This window comes from Mycteria americana, chromosome 7, assembly GCF_035582795.1.
Source record: "Mycteria americana isolate JAX WOST 10 ecotype Jacksonville Zoo and Gardens chromosome 7, USCA_MyAme_1.0, whole genome shotgun sequence".
NCBI lineage: Eukaryota > Metazoa > Chordata > Aves > Ciconiiformes > Ciconiidae > Mycteria > Mycteria americana.
In genome coordinates this window covers 41,809,098-41,831,306 of record NC_134371.1, presented here as the reverse complement: position 1 = coordinate 41,831,306, position 22,209 = coordinate 41,809,098, and the positions used below count along the sequence as shown (strand labels likewise).

The 22,209-nt window shown below is 40.7% G+C and overlaps 1 protein-coding gene across 1 annotated transcript in view; it reads left to right on the top strand.

Moving 5' to 3' along the window:
• The window catches only part of NOTCH2 (notch receptor 2), an 88,655-nt gene that overhangs the window by 44,274 nt on the left and 22,172 nt on the right, over positions 1 to 22,209 (top strand). The window contains exons 7-19 of the mRNA XM_075508087.1: positions 50 to 205; positions 1,333 to 1,521; positions 2,672 to 2,785; positions 3,976 to 4,089; positions 7,407 to 7,640; positions 8,148 to 8,258; positions 9,934 to 10,126; positions 11,702 to 11,847; positions 12,366 to 12,485; positions 12,594 to 12,746; positions 16,154 to 16,382; positions 18,871 to 19,072; positions 21,672 to 21,825. Coding sequence (XP_075364202.1) covers positions 50 to 205; positions 1,333 to 1,521; positions 2,672 to 2,785; positions 3,976 to 4,089; positions 7,407 to 7,640; positions 8,148 to 8,258; positions 9,934 to 10,126; positions 11,702 to 11,847; positions 12,366 to 12,485; positions 12,594 to 12,746; positions 16,154 to 16,382; positions 18,871 to 19,072; positions 21,672 to 21,825 — 2,115 coding nt within the window. The remainder of the gene's footprint in view (positions 1 to 49; positions 206 to 1,332; positions 1,522 to 2,671; positions 2,786 to 3,975; positions 4,090 to 7,406; positions 7,641 to 8,147; positions 8,259 to 9,933; positions 10,127 to 11,701; positions 11,848 to 12,365; positions 12,486 to 12,593; positions 12,747 to 16,153; positions 16,383 to 18,870; positions 19,073 to 21,671; positions 21,826 to 22,209) is intronic.

The following is a 22,209-nucleotide window of genomic DNA, read 5'->3' as shown; positions in this document are numbered from 1 at the left end:
TGATTGCTATATCTCACTTTTTTGAATAAACTCTCGGATGCTTCCCTAGGTCTTCTGTGTCACTTGGATGATGCATGCGTTAGCAATCCATGCCAGAAGGGTGCTCTGTGTGACACCAATCCTGTGAATGGACACTATATCTGCACCTGTCCTCAAGGCCATAAGGGAGCAGACTGCACTGAGGATGTGGACGAATGTGCAATGGGTGAGTTTCTATTTGCTATCTGCGAGTACACGAACAGGGAGTTGGGTTGTTTGCTTTATGAACTAACAGAGGGGCAAGAATACACATTTTGTCATAGCTTCTCAACGTAAGTGCAACTCCTTTCCTGCTCTCCTCCTTCCATTTCAGCGTCTTTAGATGAGTTTTAAATCTTGTGTGAGACTTGGGGCAAAGGGCTGAGTCAGAATATCTGTCCATGTTTGAACTGTTAGCCTCTGGAATATGATAGCAGCGAGATGCTTAACCGTTCTTCATTGTGCAAGAGGGTTCTTAGCATTGTGCGAGGAGTGCACGCAAACAGATGCGATAATTCAGCTGACCCTTAGAACTGCAGTGTACAATAGAAGTACCGCAGTTTGTGTGGGAGCTGTTGCAGCTCCTGCCTTGGTGGAAATATATCAACGGTGTTTGACAGCCAGAATATGGCTGGATCTTTTGAGTCCCTTCCAAGACTAGTGACCACATGGGCTTTTAAAGCTGTAGTTCTCTGATACTATGCTGTTGTGTTGTTTCGGGGATTAGCTGGACCTCACAGACTTGCTTATAATCTTGTGAGTGCTAGTTTACGTTTCTAGAGTGTGATATGTGAAGGTAATACCTAACCAGCACTCATGGAAGTATTGGAAAGAAGCTCTTATTTGAAGTTTGTTCCTCAGTCTGCCTTGGACAAGAGTGCTGTTCCTTTTTGAAAACACACGAAGGACTGGTTTGGTTGTTTTGTGGCTGTGGCGGCACCTTGTCAGCCTCAGGAGTGAAGTAAATGTAAAAGGTGATCTGAAGATAAGGCCTTGAAAGCATCTTTAATTCTCTAATCCCTGCTAGTTGAAATTCTCCTTTTAAGAACTGTCATTAGTAGCACGGACCAGAGTCGCTCCTTTGGTCCATTGGTAATGATGGCAACATTTCTTTTTGCCTCTGACAGGCACGTATCTGCCACATGTTTTCTTCGATCACAGTAGCCTTTCCCCAGAAGGATGAACAGTCTTTCCCCAGTATTACTTGCCAGAAAGGAATGACCACTGGAAAAGACTGTGACTAATAAAGAATGCCGTGGCTTTCCTGCTCTGAGGAGAGGTTTTGACACACATACGTATATATTTTTCTTGCAGCAAATAGCAATCCGTGTGAACATGCTGGGAAATGCGTAAACACAGAAGGCTCTTTCCACTGTGAGTGTTTGAAGGGCTACACAGGACCTCGCTGCGAAATGGACATCAATGAATGCCATTCGAATCCGTGCCAAAACGATGCCACCTGCCTGGATAAAATCGGAGGATTCACATGTCTCTGTATGCCAGGTGAGGGGAATTTCTGATAAAGATGGGGCTTCCAGCAAAGGAAGAATTGAGAAGGCAGAGCACAGGGAGGGTTGCCAGCTCTGCTGAGGCGGAGCACAAAATTGCAAAGGGGTGAGGCTAAATGAAATGGTGAGAGAGAGTTTGCTGTGGCGGCACCAGCCAGGACGTCTTGGCATTTGTGTGGGGGAGGGAGAAAGCAATTAGAGGACTGAGAAAGAAACCACTCTTTACATCAGCAAAGGAAGTTAGCATTCTGAGCTGGAGTATATGTGAACATATTTTTTACTACACCCAGTAAAGTGCATGTGCAGAAACTTTGTGAAAGCAAAGCAGGTGCAAATTTTAAAAGAGTGTGTTTTGAGATATGTACGTGATGATTCTGGATAATAGTGTTTGGGGTTTTTCTCTGCTTAAAATATTCCAAATGATGCAAGCTCCCATTAACCTGAGGAAATAACTGTAAAAAAGTTAGTTGATAGAAATTGTGCTTGCAAAATTTACATGTCCAGCATACCAATGACCTATGTAGTCTGCTATTTTGTGTTCTGATAGAAAGTGGTAAAAAAAGAAAAGGGTGCAAGTTGCCAGTTACACAGCCTTATAAAGTATAATGAAAGAATTGTGACCCCTGCAGGTGGTCAGCTGATACCATGAAAACTAGAATGAGTTTTTATTAATATCTAATCTGTTTTGAAAGGTGGAACTCTAGTCCCAAGTATTTCACCCTTCTTAATGTTTTTCTTTTACTTTGTCATTAATTTTAGCTCAAGACTTTTTAGCTGTCTGCGGTGTTTGTTTCTTTACCTTTTGCCTTCTATTGATGCATACCCAAATATACTGATATATTCCGAAGTGTTGAAACATAACCCCTTCTCATCAAGTGGAAGAAAACATTAGATGTGAATTCAGCACAAACTTGTCCTGTTACCGCTGATTAAGTGAGCGTGTTCAGCAACTGTGAAAAATACACATGCAACATCCGTTTTCAACCTCTGGTGTATATTCTTACCTTGTAGGTTCTGTCCAGACTGCAAACTTGCAATGAAACTAGGCTTAAACTTTCAGCGCTGGTATAAGAGACAATTAGACTCTTAAGGGCACTTTCTGAGGCCTTCAGTCACCTCTTCTTACTTCTTTGTTTTTGAAACAGGTTTTAAAGGTGTTCACTGTGAAGAAGATATTGATGAGTGTCTAAGTAATCCTTGTGTGAACAATGGAGAGTGTCTGGACAAAGTCAACCGCTTCCTCTGTGTCTGTCCTCCTGGTAGGTACTTATTTCTGGAAGCTTTTCCTGCTTCACCTTGCCAAAAACTGCATACATAGCCAGTGAGAGATTGCGGGCAGTATATTTCTTGTGAGTTTCTGTTGTCGTAGTGCACTATCTGTTTGAATGAGTGAGTTGCAATCACTGGTAAATAAGAATAGACATGTATTGTTTGCAGTAGGATTGTGCTTGTAACTGGATATAAGTGCTGAGAAACATACAGTTGGACATTGTGAGCTGTCCCTTAAAGGGTAGTTGGCAGCAAGAACTTCTGTTATTGTGGGTATAGTGAGATATAGATGAGTAATTCTAAATACATTTTTAAAATCAGAGCCTCTGCATGCTTTTTGTCTTTTTCTGAGGTTTTTAGGCAGAAGCCATTTTTGTATCAGTATAGCTTATGTTACTTGCATGATGAGGGAGGTGGATTGGGTCTCCACTTTAGAAAAGAAGGACAAATGCTGAGCTGAGAGATCAATGTTAGCTGTAGGGTAAACATCACTTGTCTTCCTGATGGCTGACAAAAAGTTTTGAGATCAGAATATACTTGACAAAAGCCTGCTCTACATCTCTTCATATTGAGTAATGGTGTTCTGGCTCCTCCTTTGGTTCCTTCCTCCAACAAACATTCCTGGAGCTTTTTATTTTTTTTTTTCTTGAAGTGCCTAAGGATCTGCATCATGTGACATAACCTATTGATAGTTTGTCAACTGTTTCAGCAAGTGTATTGAAAGATACAGTGCTGTGTTGTACCGCATTCCACACCGCTGTAGTAATTCTAGTCTGAAGGCTCTAGTGATGTATGCATTATTGTTTAAGTTACTTGCTTTGATTACTTGAAAGTTTTTATTGGTGGCATCTCAGTTTCATAGACAGGCATACTGTCCAGTGGTGGACGCTACTTGTGCTCCATCTGCTTTATTTCTGTTTGACTTGGCCATCCCAGTTTTCAAGCTGAGGCTCCTTTGACCTGGAGGATAGAAACTATGTTTTGGCTGGTGGTTTGGACGAGGAACCAATCCACCCAGGGTGTGGTATGTGTGCTTAATGATGCAATTGAGTTTAGATTTACTGAGCTTATATTTGGGTGGTTTTAAGGATTTGCTAATAAATAATTCCTGACAGTGCAGCTGTTTAGATTAACTACTTCAAATTACTTCTGGATTTTCATCTTTTTTTCTGCCTTTCAGGATTCAGTGGCGCTGTGTGTCAGATTGATATAGATGACTGCTCCAGCACGCCATGTCTCAATGGAGCCAAATGTATTGACCATCCCAATGGCTATGAGTGCCAGTGCGCTACAGGTTAGTCTTGTGTTCAGAGCCCCTGGACTGAAGATTGCGTGTAACCTAAATACATAAAGGGGTGGTCAAAGAAGCGTCAGCATTCTTTCTTTCTCTGAAATACTGCTTGCTTGTTGCGAAGCTTTGTCTGCTCCTTTGCAGCATAGAATAGCATTTAAGTACAGAAAGCCTTTCGCTTGTGACAGCCGTAAGTTCACAATTGATGGGAGTTCTGGCCTCCCTCTTTCAGCCCCATCTCTTACTTCCCAGAAGGTGACAGCTTCTTCTGTATTGACTATGGAATCCGCGAGTGGAAAAACAGCAGTGTGAAGCCTTTTATCTGTGGCTTACCTTTCTTTCTTCCAAGTCGGATTATATAGTATACAGTTGAAGAACAAGAGATGGACAGAGCAGTGCTACTGTGTATTCTGATTTCTGTTGCGTCAGGCTATTTTATGTCAAAAGTGGAAGATTGAAATGCAGTAAAAATTGTGTCCACAGTAGCTGCCTGCCAGAATGTAGTTAAAATGATTTGTCAAGCATCATACAGAAATTTTGACAGAGCTGTGGATGGAACTGAGGTTTTTTTTAATGCCCTGAGTTCCTTTACTGCGTGGTTAATTACACATTTAGAAGCGTCAGGTTTAATTATGGGATTTTCTTATCTTCGGACCTCTAGGAGTGATGTAGATATATTTTATCTTAATTTTACATCTGGTCAAATAAGAGGGTATGGGCAGTTCAGAGCTGTTGCACTCTAATTCTCAGTAAGGAACAACTTTTGGTTGCTTTCAGTTAATGGTGCCCGATGCATTGCTCGTGATGCAGATTCAGGCACGGAATGCATTGGCTTTAGCTCTTCCGTTAGGGAAGCGGCTGAACAATTCCTGGAGCTACCTTTGTCCCAGAAATGTGCTGTTAGGTTGGCTAGACTTATGTGCAATTTTTCTCATTTTGAATCATTCCAATAATCAAAATGTTAAGGCAAATTTGACTTCGCTAATTTATTCTGCACTGTACAGAATATAGCAGAGATTAGCCTAAAAATTCCTCCTCAGTCTTTTCACACGTATCCTCTCCCCCTTTCCCAAAGTGCCTGAAGAAACAATAAATTTGTTGGAAGTAGGGGAATGCAGTAGTTCTAATCAGGAGAGGAATAATTATTGTTGTCAGAATTCTCCTTTTGATTACTGCATGTGGCAGAATAAGCTCACAGTTGCAAAAAGAAGAAAATGCTCAAATCTTCTCCAAACTTGGGAACTATCTTAGAAAGTCTTTCTCAAGCTGGTGTGTGGTCTGGTTGCATTCGCTCACCGAGAGTGCAGAGCTTATCGGGCCTAGGAGGGTTTTGGGTTGTGTGGTGGAGGACGATGTGGAAAGCTGCGTCTTGAAAAGCATGTTCTAAATTTGGGCACTAAACTGCTGGAACCACCTCAGTACAGAAATCCTAGGTTTCCCAGCTGAGGAGGGACGAATACTGCTTCCATGAAGACACACAATGTATGGAGCATTTTCAAGGAACGGGCTGAAAGCAACCAAATGTATGTTACTGAAGCAGCAGCCCTTAGTAAAATCCTTGGTTAGTACTTCGGCTGAAAATGGAAGAGGGACTCTCTACTAGGGCTTTTTTCTGTCCTGTCTGAGGGATTCTTATGTTCTGTATTTAAGTGTTTTTTTTCTAGTCTAACTCTTGTCTGCAAAGAGGGAAATCATATCTCAGTAAGGTGTGTTCAGTTAAGAGACTGAGAAATATATCTGATCTTTAAGTGGTTCAGTTGAGCTACAATAGGAGGCAAGGTAATAATTTTTTGAACAAATGGATGCTAAGTATTATATTTAATATTGACAGCCTTCTATAAGACTGAAATGTGGAATTCATCACTGGGGCAGGTCAGTTGCTAGAAAATAATGTTTGAGTATGTTCTTGCTCTATTAATCTCATCTTATGACTGATATGTGTTCCCTGAATGGTAATCGCCAGCTGCCGAAGTGATTGAAAACTGCAAAATGTTTGGCCAAATGCTGTACAGATAGCTCTATTTACTGCTTGCTTTTTGTCTTTTCTTTCCCTTCTGGCATTATTCCACTTCTCCTTCCCAGTGGTAGATCATGGCTTTTCTTTTCTTGAGTTGTCTTAGGTCTTTCCTCTTTTCTTTGCCTCTGTCCTCTTTTTTTTTTTTTGCCACTGTTCGTCCTCTTACCGGTTTGTTTTTCTTCCTTCCCTAACGTCTTTTTATATCCATCTCTCTAACTAGCTTCCCTTCCCTTTCCCCACCTACTTCCACACCCATTCATCCATGCATACGTTCGCAGAACTTGGAAATGTTAGCCGTCACCTGGTATGTTTGACCAGAGAAATAACCACAAACCTGTATGAAAAATGGGGAGCCTGTTATCCACTTATAATACTCAGGTGAGAATCACTCTTCAGCTGTTGAAATTCCCTGCAGCTTGGTTTGTATCAGTCTCCAGTCGGTGTTTGAAATTGGAAGTTCTGCCTTCCTAATCTCCAGCTGCTGGAAGGCAGTGTGAGCTGTTGCTCCAAAACCTCATCTCTGAAAACCATTTATTTTAAATTGTCCCTGTTTCATATAGCTCTGCTCCATCATGGAAAGCAGGGTTCTTGAGGGAGTTGTTTGCTGCTCTGAGCTTCCTGAACCATTGTTTTAGCCCTTCTGGTGAATAGATTCTGTCTTTCGCTGTTGCTCAGGACGTTTCCCAGCTGAAGCAGAATGAAACAGGCCAAATTGCTGCTTGTTTCATTGCTCCTAACTGAAGAGGTTGCATGCAGTCTTTCATAAATTTGCTGTTGGTGCTTGATTGGAGTTACTGAAAGGTTTCCCATTGAGAGGGGCAAGAAATGTTTTAATAAGCAGAGCTGCAGAAGCTTTGACATGAGCCAAGGGAGTTCCCTTGGGAAGGTTTCTGCAGCATCTTTGTAGTAATTCCTCATGCTAAAAAAGTCAACCCCCCTGGTATTGTGTAGAGGAAATAATGACAGGAGAGTGCCTTCAGATAGTTTATACTGATGCGAGTAAATATTTCTCGTGGAGATTTACATGTTTCCTCTCATTGCTACTGTTCTGAATAAACTGAAGGTAACCACTTCCAGTGCCAGGATTCTCCATGCAAGATGTTGTTCTGTAAAGCTGTGAGCAGTGGAAGAGTGTTGTTTTCCAGGGCTGGAAAATGGGCAGCAGTTGAGATGCCCAGTTACCCTTTGAGCTGTCTGCCACTTTGCTGATGCTTAATATGATTCTTTCTATATTTGCATTATATTCACTGCAGCATCATACCAGTTAACTTCTTAGTTACTCCTGTTCATCATTTTTCCTTAGGTTTTACTGGCCTTCTGTGCGAGGAGAATATCAACAACTGTGATCCTGATCCATGCCACCATGGGAAATGTCAAGATGGAATTGATTCATACACATGTATATGCAATCCTGGCTACATGGGTGCCATATGCAGTGAGCAGATAGATGAATGCCACAGCAATCCTTGCCTCCATCAAGGGCGCTGCATTGATTTGGTGAATGGCTACCAATGCAACTGTTTGTTGGGCACTTCAGGTACATAAAGCACAGATTGGATTCTAACAGAATTCAAGCATTTAATTATTTCTTACGTGTGCTCTGGTGTGTGTTAATCTGCATACAGAGATAAACTTATGGTATGAGAGTATCATTTTCACATTACTTTTCCTCGCTGAATTTTTGTGTGTTTGTGTGGATTGCCTAGCCCTTACTGGTACTGCAGCTCGTCTTGGAAGAATTTACCTCCTCTTTACTCCCAAAATTCAAGCATGCAGTAAAAAAATTAGGTATGGTGTTCAAAATGGTTTATTCTTTTGTTTAAACATTTAGTACAAGTTTAGGGTCATATTCAGTCAGCACCCAGTGACTCAGGTGATGTTCCCTGGTGTCGCAGTGCTTCTGCATCATCACCTGTTTAAGTTGCACCAATGCACATGTAACTTTGAAGGAGGTGGGATTCTTAATTTGGCTATTTCTGGGAAATAATTTTGTTGTCTTCCTTGTAAGATTTGGCCTCCTTATTCGTCTAACTGTTTTTTCCAGGAGTGAACTGTGAAAATAACTTTGATGACTGTGCAAGTAACCCATGCATTCACGGGGACTGTATTGATGGCATTAATCGCTACAATTGTGCTTGCAAACCTGGATTTACAGGTAAAGTCAGCTACCTGATAGCTTTGAGTTGTTTTGAAGATAGTTATCCACGTAGCTAAGGAAGCTGTTCTTTGCATACTGACTGCAAGGGATTCAGTTAGTATCTCAGTAAATCCTTCTAATCTTTGAATCTCAGTGTCTTACATTACAGCAAGTTCTGCCAAGCAGAAAAATGGCCTAATCTGTGCTGTGAAATGCCATTCATGTTAGGTAATTACGTCCAATTCATGGTTCTTGGTTTTATAACAAATAAACCCATGTGACTTTGGCTTATTATTTACAGCTTCTTTCCAGGGACAGAGAGATTGTGGACAATATAGAGAGGTGTTTGATTAGACAGTACCTTGGGCTTTGACCATGAACAGTATTTCTCTTTCTGTGAAAGTAAAGCATTAATTCAGTGTTCTAATGAGCTGCTCTCCGCTCTGAAGTCTCCAACTGAATAACCTGCTTTTTTCAGTACTTCTCTTTCATAGCGTGGTCTGTTCTGTTTCCTTTTTAAATTATAAAGACTTAACTAATACAGTAAAAGTAGGGCTGAAAAAAGAAGATTTTAGGCACTTGTGGATCCATGCTTAGAACTGTAGATCTACGTCAAGACTATTTCTGATGACTAAAGCACATCTCAACGCTGTTTATAATGGACTTAGTATGTTTTAAGCCATGTAGGGTAATACGCTCATAAAATAATTGTTGTAAGGCAGTTGGTACTGTTTATAACAGTTTTCTCATCACGTTTGTTACTGTTTATTACTGAATGATTCTAATTAGAATTGATCTGAAATGCATTAGAAATAGCACTAAGAGGTTTCATGTGTCTTATGCTTTTCTCTTGGTGTCTTTCTAAACTTCTGCCACTCCTTCCTTCCTTTGGCTCTGGCATGGTGGTACTCTTTAGTCCCCAGAACAGGAAGAGGCATGATCCTGATCAGTCTTGCCTTTTCAGTCTTCTTTGTTGCTGGCATACCGTATTTGTTATCCTACTGGACTTCTTACTATTATGCTGTTAAAATAATTCAGTAATATGATGAATTGGCATATTCCAGTATTTAAAGAGCTGGCTTGCATGGGGTCTCCTTACTTTGTCCTTTCCTTATGTTAAAAGTGTTTTCAGCTTACTGCAACACTCACTTTGTTTAGCTTTCCAGCATCACAAGATCTTATGGTCACTACTTCAAGGATCTTGCAGTCGTAATCAGAGGCAGGCAAAACAGGAAACGGTGTTTTTTAGAGTCCCTTTTGCGCAATAAACCACAAGAACTATATTTACTGCAGATAGTATGGCAGTATTGGTTGTTCAAAGGGGTAGGTACTTTCAAAGCAGAAGAGCAGGGCTATGACAAGTGGAGCTCACGAGGTTTGTTCCAAGCATGATACAGTTGAGTGATTTTTGTCTTCCTTATGAATATTAACCAGTGATTTTTATTGGAATTCTGTTGAGATTCTTGAATGGTTTGTAAACACTTGTTCAGTGTAAGTGCTATTTTCCAGGCACAGAAAAGTGCTGCATCTTTCAAAAATGCTTCTCTTGTCTTCAGTTAAAGCACGGAGGCATGTAAGATCTGTCCTGCTCCATTGGCTTTACTGAGTTGTCTCTCAATGTATGTTCTCACAGACATGCAAAGCAAATGTTCTTACAAGAAATACTACTTAATAAGTATAGGCTTTTTTCTAGGCCCACGTTGTAATGTGGACATTGATGAATGCACATCCAGTCCCTGTCATAATGGTGGAACATGCATAAATGAAGTAAATGGCTTTCGATGTGTATGTCCTGAAGGTTACCATCATCCTCACTGTCAGTCACAGGCAGATGGCTGTCTTAGTAATCCCTGTGTACATGGCAACTGCACACATATTACTAGTGGGTAAGTACTTATTATAATTTTAAACTTATCTACTGCTTTCTCTACTTCTTTTTTTTTTTTTTTTTTTTTTTTTTTGCTTTGCTCAGAGTTCCATGTTGACTTGAGGTTTCTGATTTTTCTCTTAATTTCTTAGATTAGGATCCAGTCTTAGCTGCTGCCCATGACATAATCACTGTAAGGTGTAGACCTTTAGTCACCAGCTGCAGTCTGTGCTGTTTCAACATAGGTTTTTCTGTCCTGCATTGTATTCTTTGCTGTCTTTGCATGGGCATGTTGCGCAGGGTGGACTGCCACCATCTAAAGGGAGGGTTTGGCAATTCAAGTGAGTAGAATGAATGCAATTAAAATAAAGAAATGGTTCCAAATTGGGGGAGCAGCAACTACCTGCTCCATCAAACTCTAAAATGTTGAGCATGGAGACTATCTTTGTTGGCTAGTGCTGTTCTTGCTACCCAAATACTCTGTAATAAGGAACAGGCAGACAACTTTTGACACTAGGAGATAGAGCAGTATTTGGCTTAGAGCAGTTTATCCAAGGCTGAGATTTCGTCAGCTTTAGTCACACTGTTGCATGCCTGAGAGAAAAAAGGAAAGCTCTTTCTGGCTGTTTTGATGGCAGTAGTTGCTTCCAAATCTTCCCATCCAGGCAGACCAAATTGTGATTTCAGAAGCCCTGAATCAGACCTCTTTTTGGTAGTGATAAGTCTGGGAGCGCAGGGCCTGTGTCAGTCAGGTTTCAATAGGTTTGGGGAGGTAGGGCTTGTGTTTGTGAAACTTCCCAACTGTGCGTGGAATAGCAGTGCCTCATAGATGCGTGCTGTGTCCTGGAAAGCGTTGTCAGCACTTGGGCAAGGAAGTGATCTACCGCTGCGGGTAGCTCTGTAGGGCAGGATTCAGCACTTTCCCTGGAGCTGGCAGGAAGTCAGCTAAGTCAGCCTCCATGTAAGCTTGGAAAACAAATGTTTTGGTTCATCTTCTCTGTCATCCGTCACCTGCGTTCACATTTATGCCCACGTACACCTTATACTCAGTGCCAGATAAAATAAGTCTTGTGTGCATGACAGGGAGGGAGGCCAGTGTCTGTTGTGTGGCCCGAGTCCAGGGTAATTCACCAAGTCCTTGGTTCTACGTCATCTGGGTGGAGTGCTGCTCTACTTCAGGTTTTGAAACATGATGGAGAAGATTGCTCCTGCTCCCAGCCAGCTGTTTTCATTTGTAACTACTACTTTGTATTAAATCAGTCTAGTTATCTTTGGAACCTGTTCTTCCCCTCCACTTTAATCTTTTTTTTCTGTCTTTGTTTAAATCTGTCGAGATGGTCTTATCAAAGCAGAAACATATTGCTGGTTGACTGAGCTCTTTGTGGAAACTGTAACGGAGGGAAGTGTGGTTTTAAGGGAGGGTTTATTTTCAGTATTTTCAAAACTATATAGCTGGGGTAAGCAATCTAAACGTAACTTGGGGCTCTCCTAAAGAGAGGTCTTCTGGTTTTCTCTCCAAAACTAATCTGCAGGAGAAACTGGTAAAGGAGTTATTTCAGAATGCTCTAACATTGCTGCTGTTTTTGCCTTGAAGGTACAAGTGTGTCTGCGACCCAGGCTGGATAGGAGATTACTGTTCAACAGAAGGGAACGAATGTAAATCAAACCCATGCCAGAACGGAGGAACTTGTGAGGATTTGTTGAATGGATATAGATGTACCTGTAGGAAAGGATTCAAAGGTGAAAATTCAGAGAGAAGTTTCTGTTCTCTTTTTCCTTTCCACCTCGTTGCACCCTTAGTGCCATTTTAATCTTTTCATTAAACTTCATGGAAATAGGAATCAAGAGGGGAAACGCCATGGTTGTATGAAGTTAAATTACAGTCAGTTCATGTAGACGTGATACAGTAGTAGAACACTTAGACCATATCTAAGCCTTGTTTGGACTCATTAAGAAATGTCCTGGGCAGCTCAGCTTAATTTTCTTTGCTAGAAAGTTAGGCTGAGATATATAAATGCACTGGGAATTGAAGGGACATTAAACTCGGAATTACCATGGCTGCTGTCTGCTTCTACCCACTGAGCCCATGAGTAGTGCTCTGATCTCCTTTTCCTTCTGCTAAGATTTTTCAAATATGGAAATGGTGTCCACTGCTGTGTAGGATAATCACGCAAGTTACAATCTCTTTATTCGTTCTTCCAAGAAGCACCAAGCTCTTAGCAGCATACCCTCCTGGTTTTTCCCCTTCTGCTCTCCAGGTGTGAACTGCCAGGTAGTGGTTGCTCCTTGTTCCCCTGATCCTTGTGAGAACTCGGGAATTTGCCAAGAATCTCCTGACTCTGAAGGCTACACCTGCCAGTGTGCCCCTGGCTGGGAAGGTAATGTGGATGGGGAACATACTGTACTTTCAATGCTGAGCAGTATTGGCATTGAGCCTTTTGACCATTGCCTTATGAGGGGTTTTACTTCTGGACTCTGTGTTTCAGGGGAGAGATGTACAGTGGATATTGATGAATGTCTCTCAAAGCCCTGCAAAAATCATGCTCTGTGCCATAATATTCAAGGCAGCTACCTGTGTGAATGTCGGCCAGGCTTCACTGGAGGAGACTGTGACAGTAACATTGATGACTGCCTTTCAAGTGAGTATCAGCAGATTGTACTGTGTTTTCCAGTTTTTCCTAGAAATAATTTTGCTGTACTGCTGATGACTGCTATTTGACAGATACTGAAAGTTCTTTTATAATCTCTTACCAAAAAAGAAAAAAAACCCCAAACCTCAGCTTTATAAGACTTGCATGTTTGAGGCAGTCAAAATCCATCACGTTCAGCTGCTAGAAATGGACTACAGTGTTCTAACTGATAGCAGGAGTTGTTCCCAGATTCTTAACTTGCAAATGTCCTTAGAGGTTACATACTTTAATAAGGAGCACTGTTAAATGAAAAATTATATTTGCCTGAAATTTTAATACACCAAGTTAAAGTAACACTGCAGGGCTTACCTGTATTTCAATGTTAAGCTTGATTGAGGTGTGGTGGGAATCTGGGGTATAGCAGTCTTTCCTGAAATGTCTCTGACTATCCTGGTTTCAGCTGGGATGGAGTTAATTTTCTTCCTAGTAGCTGGTATAGTGCTGTGTTTTGGATTTAGTATGAGAATAATGTTGATAACACACTGATGTTTTAGTTGTTGCTAAGTAGTGCTTACACTAAATCAAGGACTTTTCAGCTTCCCATGCTCTGCCAGGTGCACGAGAAGCTGGGAGGGGGCACAGCCAGGACCCCAACTGGCCAAAGGGCTATTCCATACCATATGGTGTCATGCTCAGTATAGAAACGGGGGAGTTGGCTGGGGGGGCAGCGATTGCTGCTCGGGGATGGGCTGGGCATCGGTCAGTGGGTGGTGAGCAATTGCATTGTCCATCACTTGTTTTGTATATATTATTATTATTATTATTATTATTGTTATTATTATTATTATTATTATTATCATCATCATCATCATCATCATCATCATCATCTCTTCCTTTACTGTCCTATTAAACTGTCTTTATCTCAACCCACGGGTTTTACTTTTTTTTTTTTTCCAATTCTCTCCCCCATCCCACAGGGAAGGGGTGTGTGAGCGAGTGGCTGTGTGGTGCTTAGTTGCCGACTGGGGTTAAACCATGACACTGACATTAATATTCTGGAAAGAGTGGGTCTTGTTGCTGTTCCAGTTAATCCATATTAGAAAGCAAATTAAGCAGCAGGAAGGCACTCTGTTCTGGAATAGGTATCAGTTGCAGGAGGATAGACTATACACTGATGAGTATTGAAATTGTTTAAATTACAAGAAAGCAAATGTTAATTTCATGTCCTTGATACTGCCATTTACAAGGGAAACCAAATACATATTAACTTCTTTTTCTTGCTGGGCATATTGTGTATCATCATCAGATAAAATCAGAGTCTCCTGAGAAGTGTCACGTGTTTAAAATTTCATCTGTTACTATTTGAAAAGTGCTTTATCAAACCTTGGAGGAGTTCACAATGTTGTAATTTTTTAATTGGCTGGCTCTTCAAAAAAAAAAAAACCAACCAAAAAACAAACCTCTATTTTTTATTAGCACAGCTTAAAAACAAGCCAAAGTGTTAAAGACTTTAGGTATGAACTTAGAGAGTTGTGTTCTGCATTGAAAAAAATTTAAATTTGTGACTGCTGTAAAGAAGGATCCAAACAAGTCTATTAGCAAAAGTTACCGTGGGAGACCCCAAAGCAGCACTGCTGAAAGAACTTCTAAGACATCTGGCTCAGCCTGAGCTTTGATTGCCTCTTTCTGAGCAAACAGGTACTGTACAAAAAAAGTCACGTTGGTGCATTGACCCAGAACTTTGCTTACTGAAGCCAACAAAATGATTGCTTGTCCTGTTAGTTTTTACATGGGTGTCTGAAGAGAAAAACGTTTTTAAAGTGTTCATCTTTCTCTCTTGAACAGCTGGGAAATCTCTCTCTGTTCCTAAGTGTTCTGAGAGCTGTGAGATTCATCCCGTGTTGTCTGTTAGGCAGCACACCCATGAGGTTGAAGAAGAATTTCAAATTACTGCTACGGCTGATTTCATTTAGCATAACAAAAACCTTCCATGGCTTGAGCCAAATGTCTTTAATCTGTGAAGCAAACAAACCCTCCAGCAACAAGAACTTATTGAAAAGTTGATACTCGAGTCTCCTTTTTCTGTCAGTAAATGTGCGGCACAGAAAATTAATGCACAGCTTTTGGCTTCAGTCATAAATGGCTGGCTGCCATAGACACAACATATTATAGCTGCCAGTGGTCTCACTTTGAATGTGCTTTTTCTCTGCAGTAGTCAGATGCCCTTTAAATGGATGCAGGTGTGTCTCTTACAACACAATTTTTTATCATGTGAGCATATATCTCAGTCAATAAATGAGCTTTAATTACCTTTCACATCTGTTTTCTTCTTTTACCAGTGAACAGAATGATCTTGTACTTACATTGAACTGCAAATTTTTCGTGGAGTCTATTTGCGTTCTAGAGTTTGTATTTTAGTAGTACTTAAAGATAGTCATGGATCAAAAAAACCTGCTCCGTAACCTTTTTTTCATCCCCCTTCCTGTCTCCCCTTTTCCTCCCCCCTCCCGGTTTCCCTCCCTGCCTTCATATACATAGGCTTTTGGTCTAGGGAATGCAGAGTAGAAAAGGAAACGGGCTTCAGAGGCAGTATCCAACAGAGGAATGTGGGTCTTAAATCCAAAAGTGGAAGGAGCAAACAAAGCAGAAAGAAACTACTGAATGGCGGAGCTCTTTCAGGCAGATTGGTACCTGTGGAAGTAGAGGGAATACAGTAGTAGGGGGTGGCTTAGACCAAAAAATGGTGACACACAAGTAGCAAGATCATGGTAGGCATAAAGAAAATGTCAAGAAATGCAGAGGTGAGGAGAATCCAAGGCTGTGTATGAATTTGTGAGCTTTTCTGCCAGCCTTTCCTCAGTCAGCCTTTCATACTGGGACAAATACTAAGTGTTCAGTAACGCAAAAGTGCTCATATATATACTAATTTACACATGCACATTTGATTTGACTGGACTACTTTCATGCTTAAAATGAAGCACACAAGTTCTTTCATGTGTTGAGCAGTGTCTGGAGAAGAGAGAACGGTCCGAGTTCTCGTATGAATAAGACTTTATATGGAAGAAGAAACAGTTGCTGTGCTGTTTGTATTGTCTTTCTCAGTAGGCATTTATCAAAAAAGCAAAGTTTGAATTGTAAACCAAGAGACTTTGGGTCTGGTTTTGTTGGTTTTGGCTGAACAAATCCCAGCAGAGAAACCTTTAGGCCCTGAAGCTTGGTCTTGATCCACACCTTCTTGTGGATTTGTTATTGATAATGCTTTGCAGTTATTTCTTCCATAAAGTGGCTCAGAAAAACTTGTCAGTAGACTGTCACGCTCTGGGCTGTGTGATACTTTTTTCCCCAAAAGCTACTACTCTAGGCCTGGCCTTTGACCGTTACCCATTTTAACACTTACTGTAATGCTTCTATCATAGATCCCTGCCAAAACGGAGCTTCATGTGTGGATGGGATAAACTCTTTCTCATGCATCTGCCTACCTGGATTTCACGGGGATAAATGTCAAACAGATACCAACGAATGTCTGAGTGAACCATGCAGGAATGGAGGCACGTGCACCCACTACGTCAACAGCTACACGTGCAAGTGTCAGCCCGGGTTTGAGGGAACCAACTGCGAGAACAACATCGATGAGTGCACTGAGAGGTGAGAAAACTTCACTGTGCTGCTGCACTAAGGAGCCACACAGTGTGTGCTCGTGGCTTGAAGTCAGTCCTACTCAGAAGCAGTTTTTAACGATGAGGATCTGTTTTCCTGCCTTTTGTCACTGAGAGATACTTGCGATTCATGCAAGGAAAACTTGCTTACCTTGTGCAGCATACCAGCTGAAAGACAGTTACCTGTCAAAGTTGGTCTTCAGTCTGCATGACTAGTTAGAAGCTTAGGAGGAATATGACAGTGTTTAACAAATGTTAAGTCAGTAACAGATGCTAGCTTATTAAAACATAAATAATTTGTGTTTTTATGAGACCATTATCATATAGGGGAGGAGAAAAAATGGATTGGTTATGAACAGTTACTGTGTTGAGAAATACAAAAGCTGCAAAAATGGAAGCAGTGACCAACTCTCAGAAAGGCAGGAGAATTAAATTAGCCCTGAGTTGAGTTATTGACTGCAAATAATATGAAGAAGCAACCAGGAGGAACACTAAATCCACAAATTGTGTACTGGAAAAGTTTAATCATGAGTGATCTTTTAATGCTCGCAAGTTGGATGTGGTTTAGCAGTGTTGAGATAAAACTGAGGTCGTTCTAAGGGGGAGGTGTGGAACCGAGTTAAAATGCTCGACAGCTGGTCCTTATATAAATGGTTCACTTGGTAGTTTTAAAAGCTCTTTGAGAGTTAACCCTATGTATCCATCATCTGCCTGCCTATTTATTTTAAGCTTTGTTAGGCTTGATGTAAGTAACTTCAGGTTCTCAAATGGAAACAATTTCTAATAAAGCTTGAAATGGTTAAAAGAAAAATTAAAAAATAGTCTGTTCTAGTCTAGTTACCAGAAACAAATAAGGTGCCTAAATGCAAAGCTCTTGGTATTCTCATGCGTTTTCTGCACACAAAGAAAAGATCTTTCTTATCTTTTATAAAATTGCATTTGTGGGGGAGGAAGTATTTTAACATCTTTTGCTTAAGAACAGGATTGTGTCACTGATGAGGGTGTGTTTAATTTGCACAATAGTTGTTTAATCAAGTGAAGTATGTTGGGTGTTTTAGCAGAACAGCCTGGTTCTTCCTTGAGGTTCATCCTGTTTTTGTTTTTGTTATCAGTCAGGACAGAAACCAGTCTTGCAGGTATGAATGAACGGTGTAGCAATTTTCAATGCTCTGCCAAGCTAAACCAGTCACACCTTCTCAACCAAAATTTCCTGAGCTATACTTAAGAGCGCCATGATGGTTGGCTAATTTGAATTTGGTTCAAATAATTCTTCCGTGTCTTGTGTGAGAAGCCGCCTATGAGAGAGTGCCATCTTCTTTTGGAGATGGGTACCTGATTTCAGCGAAACACGCCAAGTGATTGACAGTTCCTCTGTCTTCTCTTCCTTGTTTTGCCATGAATGTAAACAGCAGTTTGTACTCCCTGTAAAACAGAATTCAGCCCACAAGGCAGAGGAACATCTCTGATAAATAGGTTAATGTTGACATCTCTGCCATAATCACAGTCAGAATTTAGATGCTTAAAACTTGCACTGGAAGTACAAGGAGGTGAGTCAGTGGCTTCTCTCATGGAAGTACCCTTTGACAGTGCACAAAACACATAACAAGCATGAATTCGTTTTGTGTACTTTATCAGACTGATTATCTGGAGTCTGATCTAGGGTTATTTGCAGAGGAGCAGGATTTTCCTGGCAGGCATTTCTTGAGAAGGAAAAAGGGGTCAATTTTGCATGAGGCATCACTTCTCCTAACTTTCCCAGTCACTTTTCCATAGGACACCCAATCTGGCAGAATTTCTTATGATCAGAAGATTGGGGGGAGGGGAATAATTCCTTTAATCTGAATTCTGCCAGGGCATGTATGAGTAGTTTTACAAATCAAGGACTTAAGATTCTCATGAGAAGAGGAGGAAGGGATTTAGCAATACCAATACTTTCACATAATTTCAATGAAGAACACGCTTGTGTTTTGCATCTTATATGAACTTTTTCCTTGAGAAAATGTACCTGTGACTTATTTGAAGCGCTAAAAAAAAGGCAAATTGTTTTGTTTCTCATAATTTGTAATACAATTGTAATTTGTAATAAAATTTGTATAAAATTTTGTGTAAAATAAACTTGTATAAAATTCATAAAATCAGTTTGAGCAAGCCACACACCTACCTGGTACGGTACTGTTTGTGGTCACATTGGAGCTGGGAAGATTTCATTAAATAAGTTACCTGCATCACTAATGACTCATTGAAACCCTGCTTTACTTTCTTTGCCTGCCAAGGTAAAAGACAGTGAGCTGGAGGATGAGCTGGAGTCCCCCTGAATTGCTGTTATCTGATATATGCTTCTTTAGCAGGAACTTACCAGTGGTCAGAAGATCCTGTAATCTCATTTTCTTTCTCATTTCAGTAACGTTTATGTGCTGTTTTGGCTGTGAGCTAATTGCATTTTGTGTCAGCTTACCTTTGCTCTCACTCTCTTGCAGCTCCTGTTTCAATGGAGGTACTTGTGTGGATGGGATCAATTCCTTTACTTGCCAGTGTCGGATGGGGTTTACAGGACCCTTCTGTGTCACGGAAATTAATGAGTGCGATTCACATCCTTGCTTGAACAAAGGCTCTTGTGTGGACAGCCTAGGCACATACCGATGTATATGTCCTTTGGGTTATACCGGGAAGAACTGTCAGGTGGGTGACGTTTTCTTGCCCGTTTTGCACAGGGCACTGCTGTTTGAACTGTCCAACAGCAGAAGTGACCGGGTTAGATGTGAGGTACCAAATGTGGCAGAGCTCTTGTTTCTTCGGTTCTGGTTCCCTGGCCTGCTACCCAGGGAAAAATAAGTCCAGCGCCTCCATCTGAACAGAGCAGGTGCCCCTGTTCAAAACTCTGGAAATCAAAAGTGTTTAGTTATAAGGAGGGGAAAAATGCTTGGTTATTGGCGAGGACAGGTGTCATTGGAACTTTCCAGATTAGTTTTCTTCTTAAATGAAAAACAGCCGTTAGCTTTGAAAATGGCTGCATTTCATTTGAAGCATAAAATTGTCCTGATTGAAGGCAGAGTCCTGTATTAAAACAACCACCAAACACACACAAACCAAGACAAAAAAACCACCGCTTTAAATGGCAGAATATCAGTGTGATTAGGAGGACCTTGATTTAACTGTTCTGTTTTATACACGGAGGTGGAGTTATTCCGGGTTGATTGTAGATTTTTTTTTTTTCTTCCCATAAGAAGCCAGAAAACATTTTGGGGCAGTAACTGATGTGATTGTCCTGTTAACAACTTCAAGAAAAATCTCTAGCCTTACTTTCAGACTTAAGTTCAGGCAATTTACAGTTTTCCACAGTTGAGTGTAGGAGCTGCAAACCCATACTGTAAATGGCTGACTAGTACCTATGAAAGACTTCAAACTTGGCATATCACAGTGGGAGCAGAATGCTGATTTAATTTTTCAAACCAGAGCTTTTTCTTTTTATTCTGTGCTTATCAAAACGGCAAAAATTATTTGACAGTATTTCTAGCTTTGGAACTGTAAACACTATATTGTCTTCCTTCATAAGAAGCCTGAGTGCTGCCATTTAAAAAAAAAAATCTGTGAATTTCTTAAACTAATGGAAAACACTACAATTTTGTAAGGAATTTGCAACTGTCTTTCATGCCAATGTGTCTTTGTAAAGCAGTGGGCGTTAGAAGAAGCATTTTAGTGGCCGTGGGGGAGGTGCTTTTCCAGAAGTATGTTGCTAGACATTAAATTGTCAGGTCTGCTTCTAGGTATTGCTAATGGAGGAAGTGAATGCAAAGTAATGAAGTGATAGAAAAAAGCAACCCCTCTGCTACCCTAATTATGCATTCTGGGCACACCGCTTAAACCTCATTGGGAGAATTAGCATTGAGGGTGATCGTAAAGTACTGTGAAGTTCAGTAGTTCCTCTTCTGTTATGTTTGCTTTGTTTTTACTTGAGAAAAGGATTAATGTTCCTGTCCCCAAATTAAATGTTGTGGATTCTCAGAAAGTCTGCTTTATGTTCGGAGAAGTTTGATCACAATGTATTACTCATTTTATACAAGGAATTAGAACTTTCTAAATTTATAAGGACTATTCAAAGCAGTATCAGAGAGATTTATAGATTACAGCTACACTGTAGTTCTTGTCTTAGCGGTAAACTGACTTGACCTAATTAGCAAAGCTAAATAAGCAGCACAAAATCAGACAATGATTCATAAGTTATAGAATTTGCATGTAAAACAGTCAGCTACTCATTACAAATGCAGAAGCAAGAGGCTCGGTGTTTTTCTTCTTCACGCTCAACGACATGTGATAAAACTTAATTCCAAGTTTCTTTTTGGTTGCCTGTGAAAGCACAGATTTTTCTACTTTAATCTTTGTGAGCAGACAGTTTGCATCTGAAAAGCAGAACTTTCTGCAATTGAAATCGCATTTTACAGCCAAAATTCAGTACTACTCGTTTTAAAAACCTCATCCTTCCCTCAAGTCAGCTTGAAATCAATCAAATAGCTGTATGACTTTGAAGACGAAGTATTCAAAAAGGAAATGATGGTTAGTGGCTGGTTTATATTAGGTCAGACAGAGTTATTTTGGGTCCTCACTCCGCTTTCATATGATGTTTTACTGAGTTTTAATCTCTTTGTTTGGAAACTTTTTTTTTATGTAAGGAATCAAGAAAAGTAGTATAGTTTGGCCCATCTTCAGTTCATAAAACAAGTTGTGGGGTTTCAATTGAATCTCAGAAGACAGGAAAATTCAGAGAGACCATACTAGAGCAAATGGGGCCAAAAGCGTGTATGGTGAGCTAATGACAAAAAGGAAAAGCAAAGATCAAAATGTGGAACGCATCTGTCATCCTCAAAAAGCAGTGAAGATGGGGGGAGTTTGGGAGAAGAAAGGGCACCTGTTACTGTTGATAGCTGGAAGCCTCCTACTAATGTGGAACTAGAAGCCTAGTCTGAGAGAAAACTGAATTTTCTCAAACCCAGCCAGCCAAAGATCCCTCTGCATAGCAAGGTGTGAGGATCAGCTTGCTCTTGAAACGACGCTGCCATCTGGGGTTTACTTCTCTGTACATTTGCGCTTTCCTAGGCATATGAGCTCTTGAGACTGTCAGCGAAGAACCTGTCTTAGACTTGGGAAGTACTGTCCCTTTCTTTCCAGTGCCACATGGAACCAGTTTTGTAGAGCTGCTTTTCTTTGCTTCTTGAACGTGTACTCTGAGTAGTGTTTTCTACTGCGCTTGCCATGTGTCATGTTGTGTTTTTTTTCTCTCCAGGCACTTATGGATCTGTGCAGCAAGTCTCCCTGTAAGAATAAAGGCACGTGTGTCCAGAGCGGAGCCCAGACTCGATGCGTCTGTCCATCTGGCTGGACTGGTGCTTACTGCGATGTGCCCAATGTCTCATGTCAAGTGGCAGCTTCACAAAGGGGTAAATAAGCACCCTCTGTGCTTTAACTGAAAACATTTCCCCATGCATCATTAATCTGCACCTCCTTTCCCCATATGCCTGTGAACACAGCATGCATTGGAAATCCCAGAGAGCTTTGCCTCTAGGTGGTCGATCATGATCACTTCTAAGCTAAAAAACTCTCTGAAAGGTTGTATTTGGGAGTCGAGGCTTTCTTGATTCTCCCTGACATAAGAAGCTAGCTTCGACCATAAAAATATTAGAAAAGAAGAATTAAATATTTTTTGAAATCTCAGAGTCTCCGTAATACTGTTTTACATGGACTGCCTTTTTGGAAAATACATCAGTTATTTATGCCTTTCTGCTAAATCCTAGGCAGGCCAGGTTTAAGGCATGTTGTCCTTG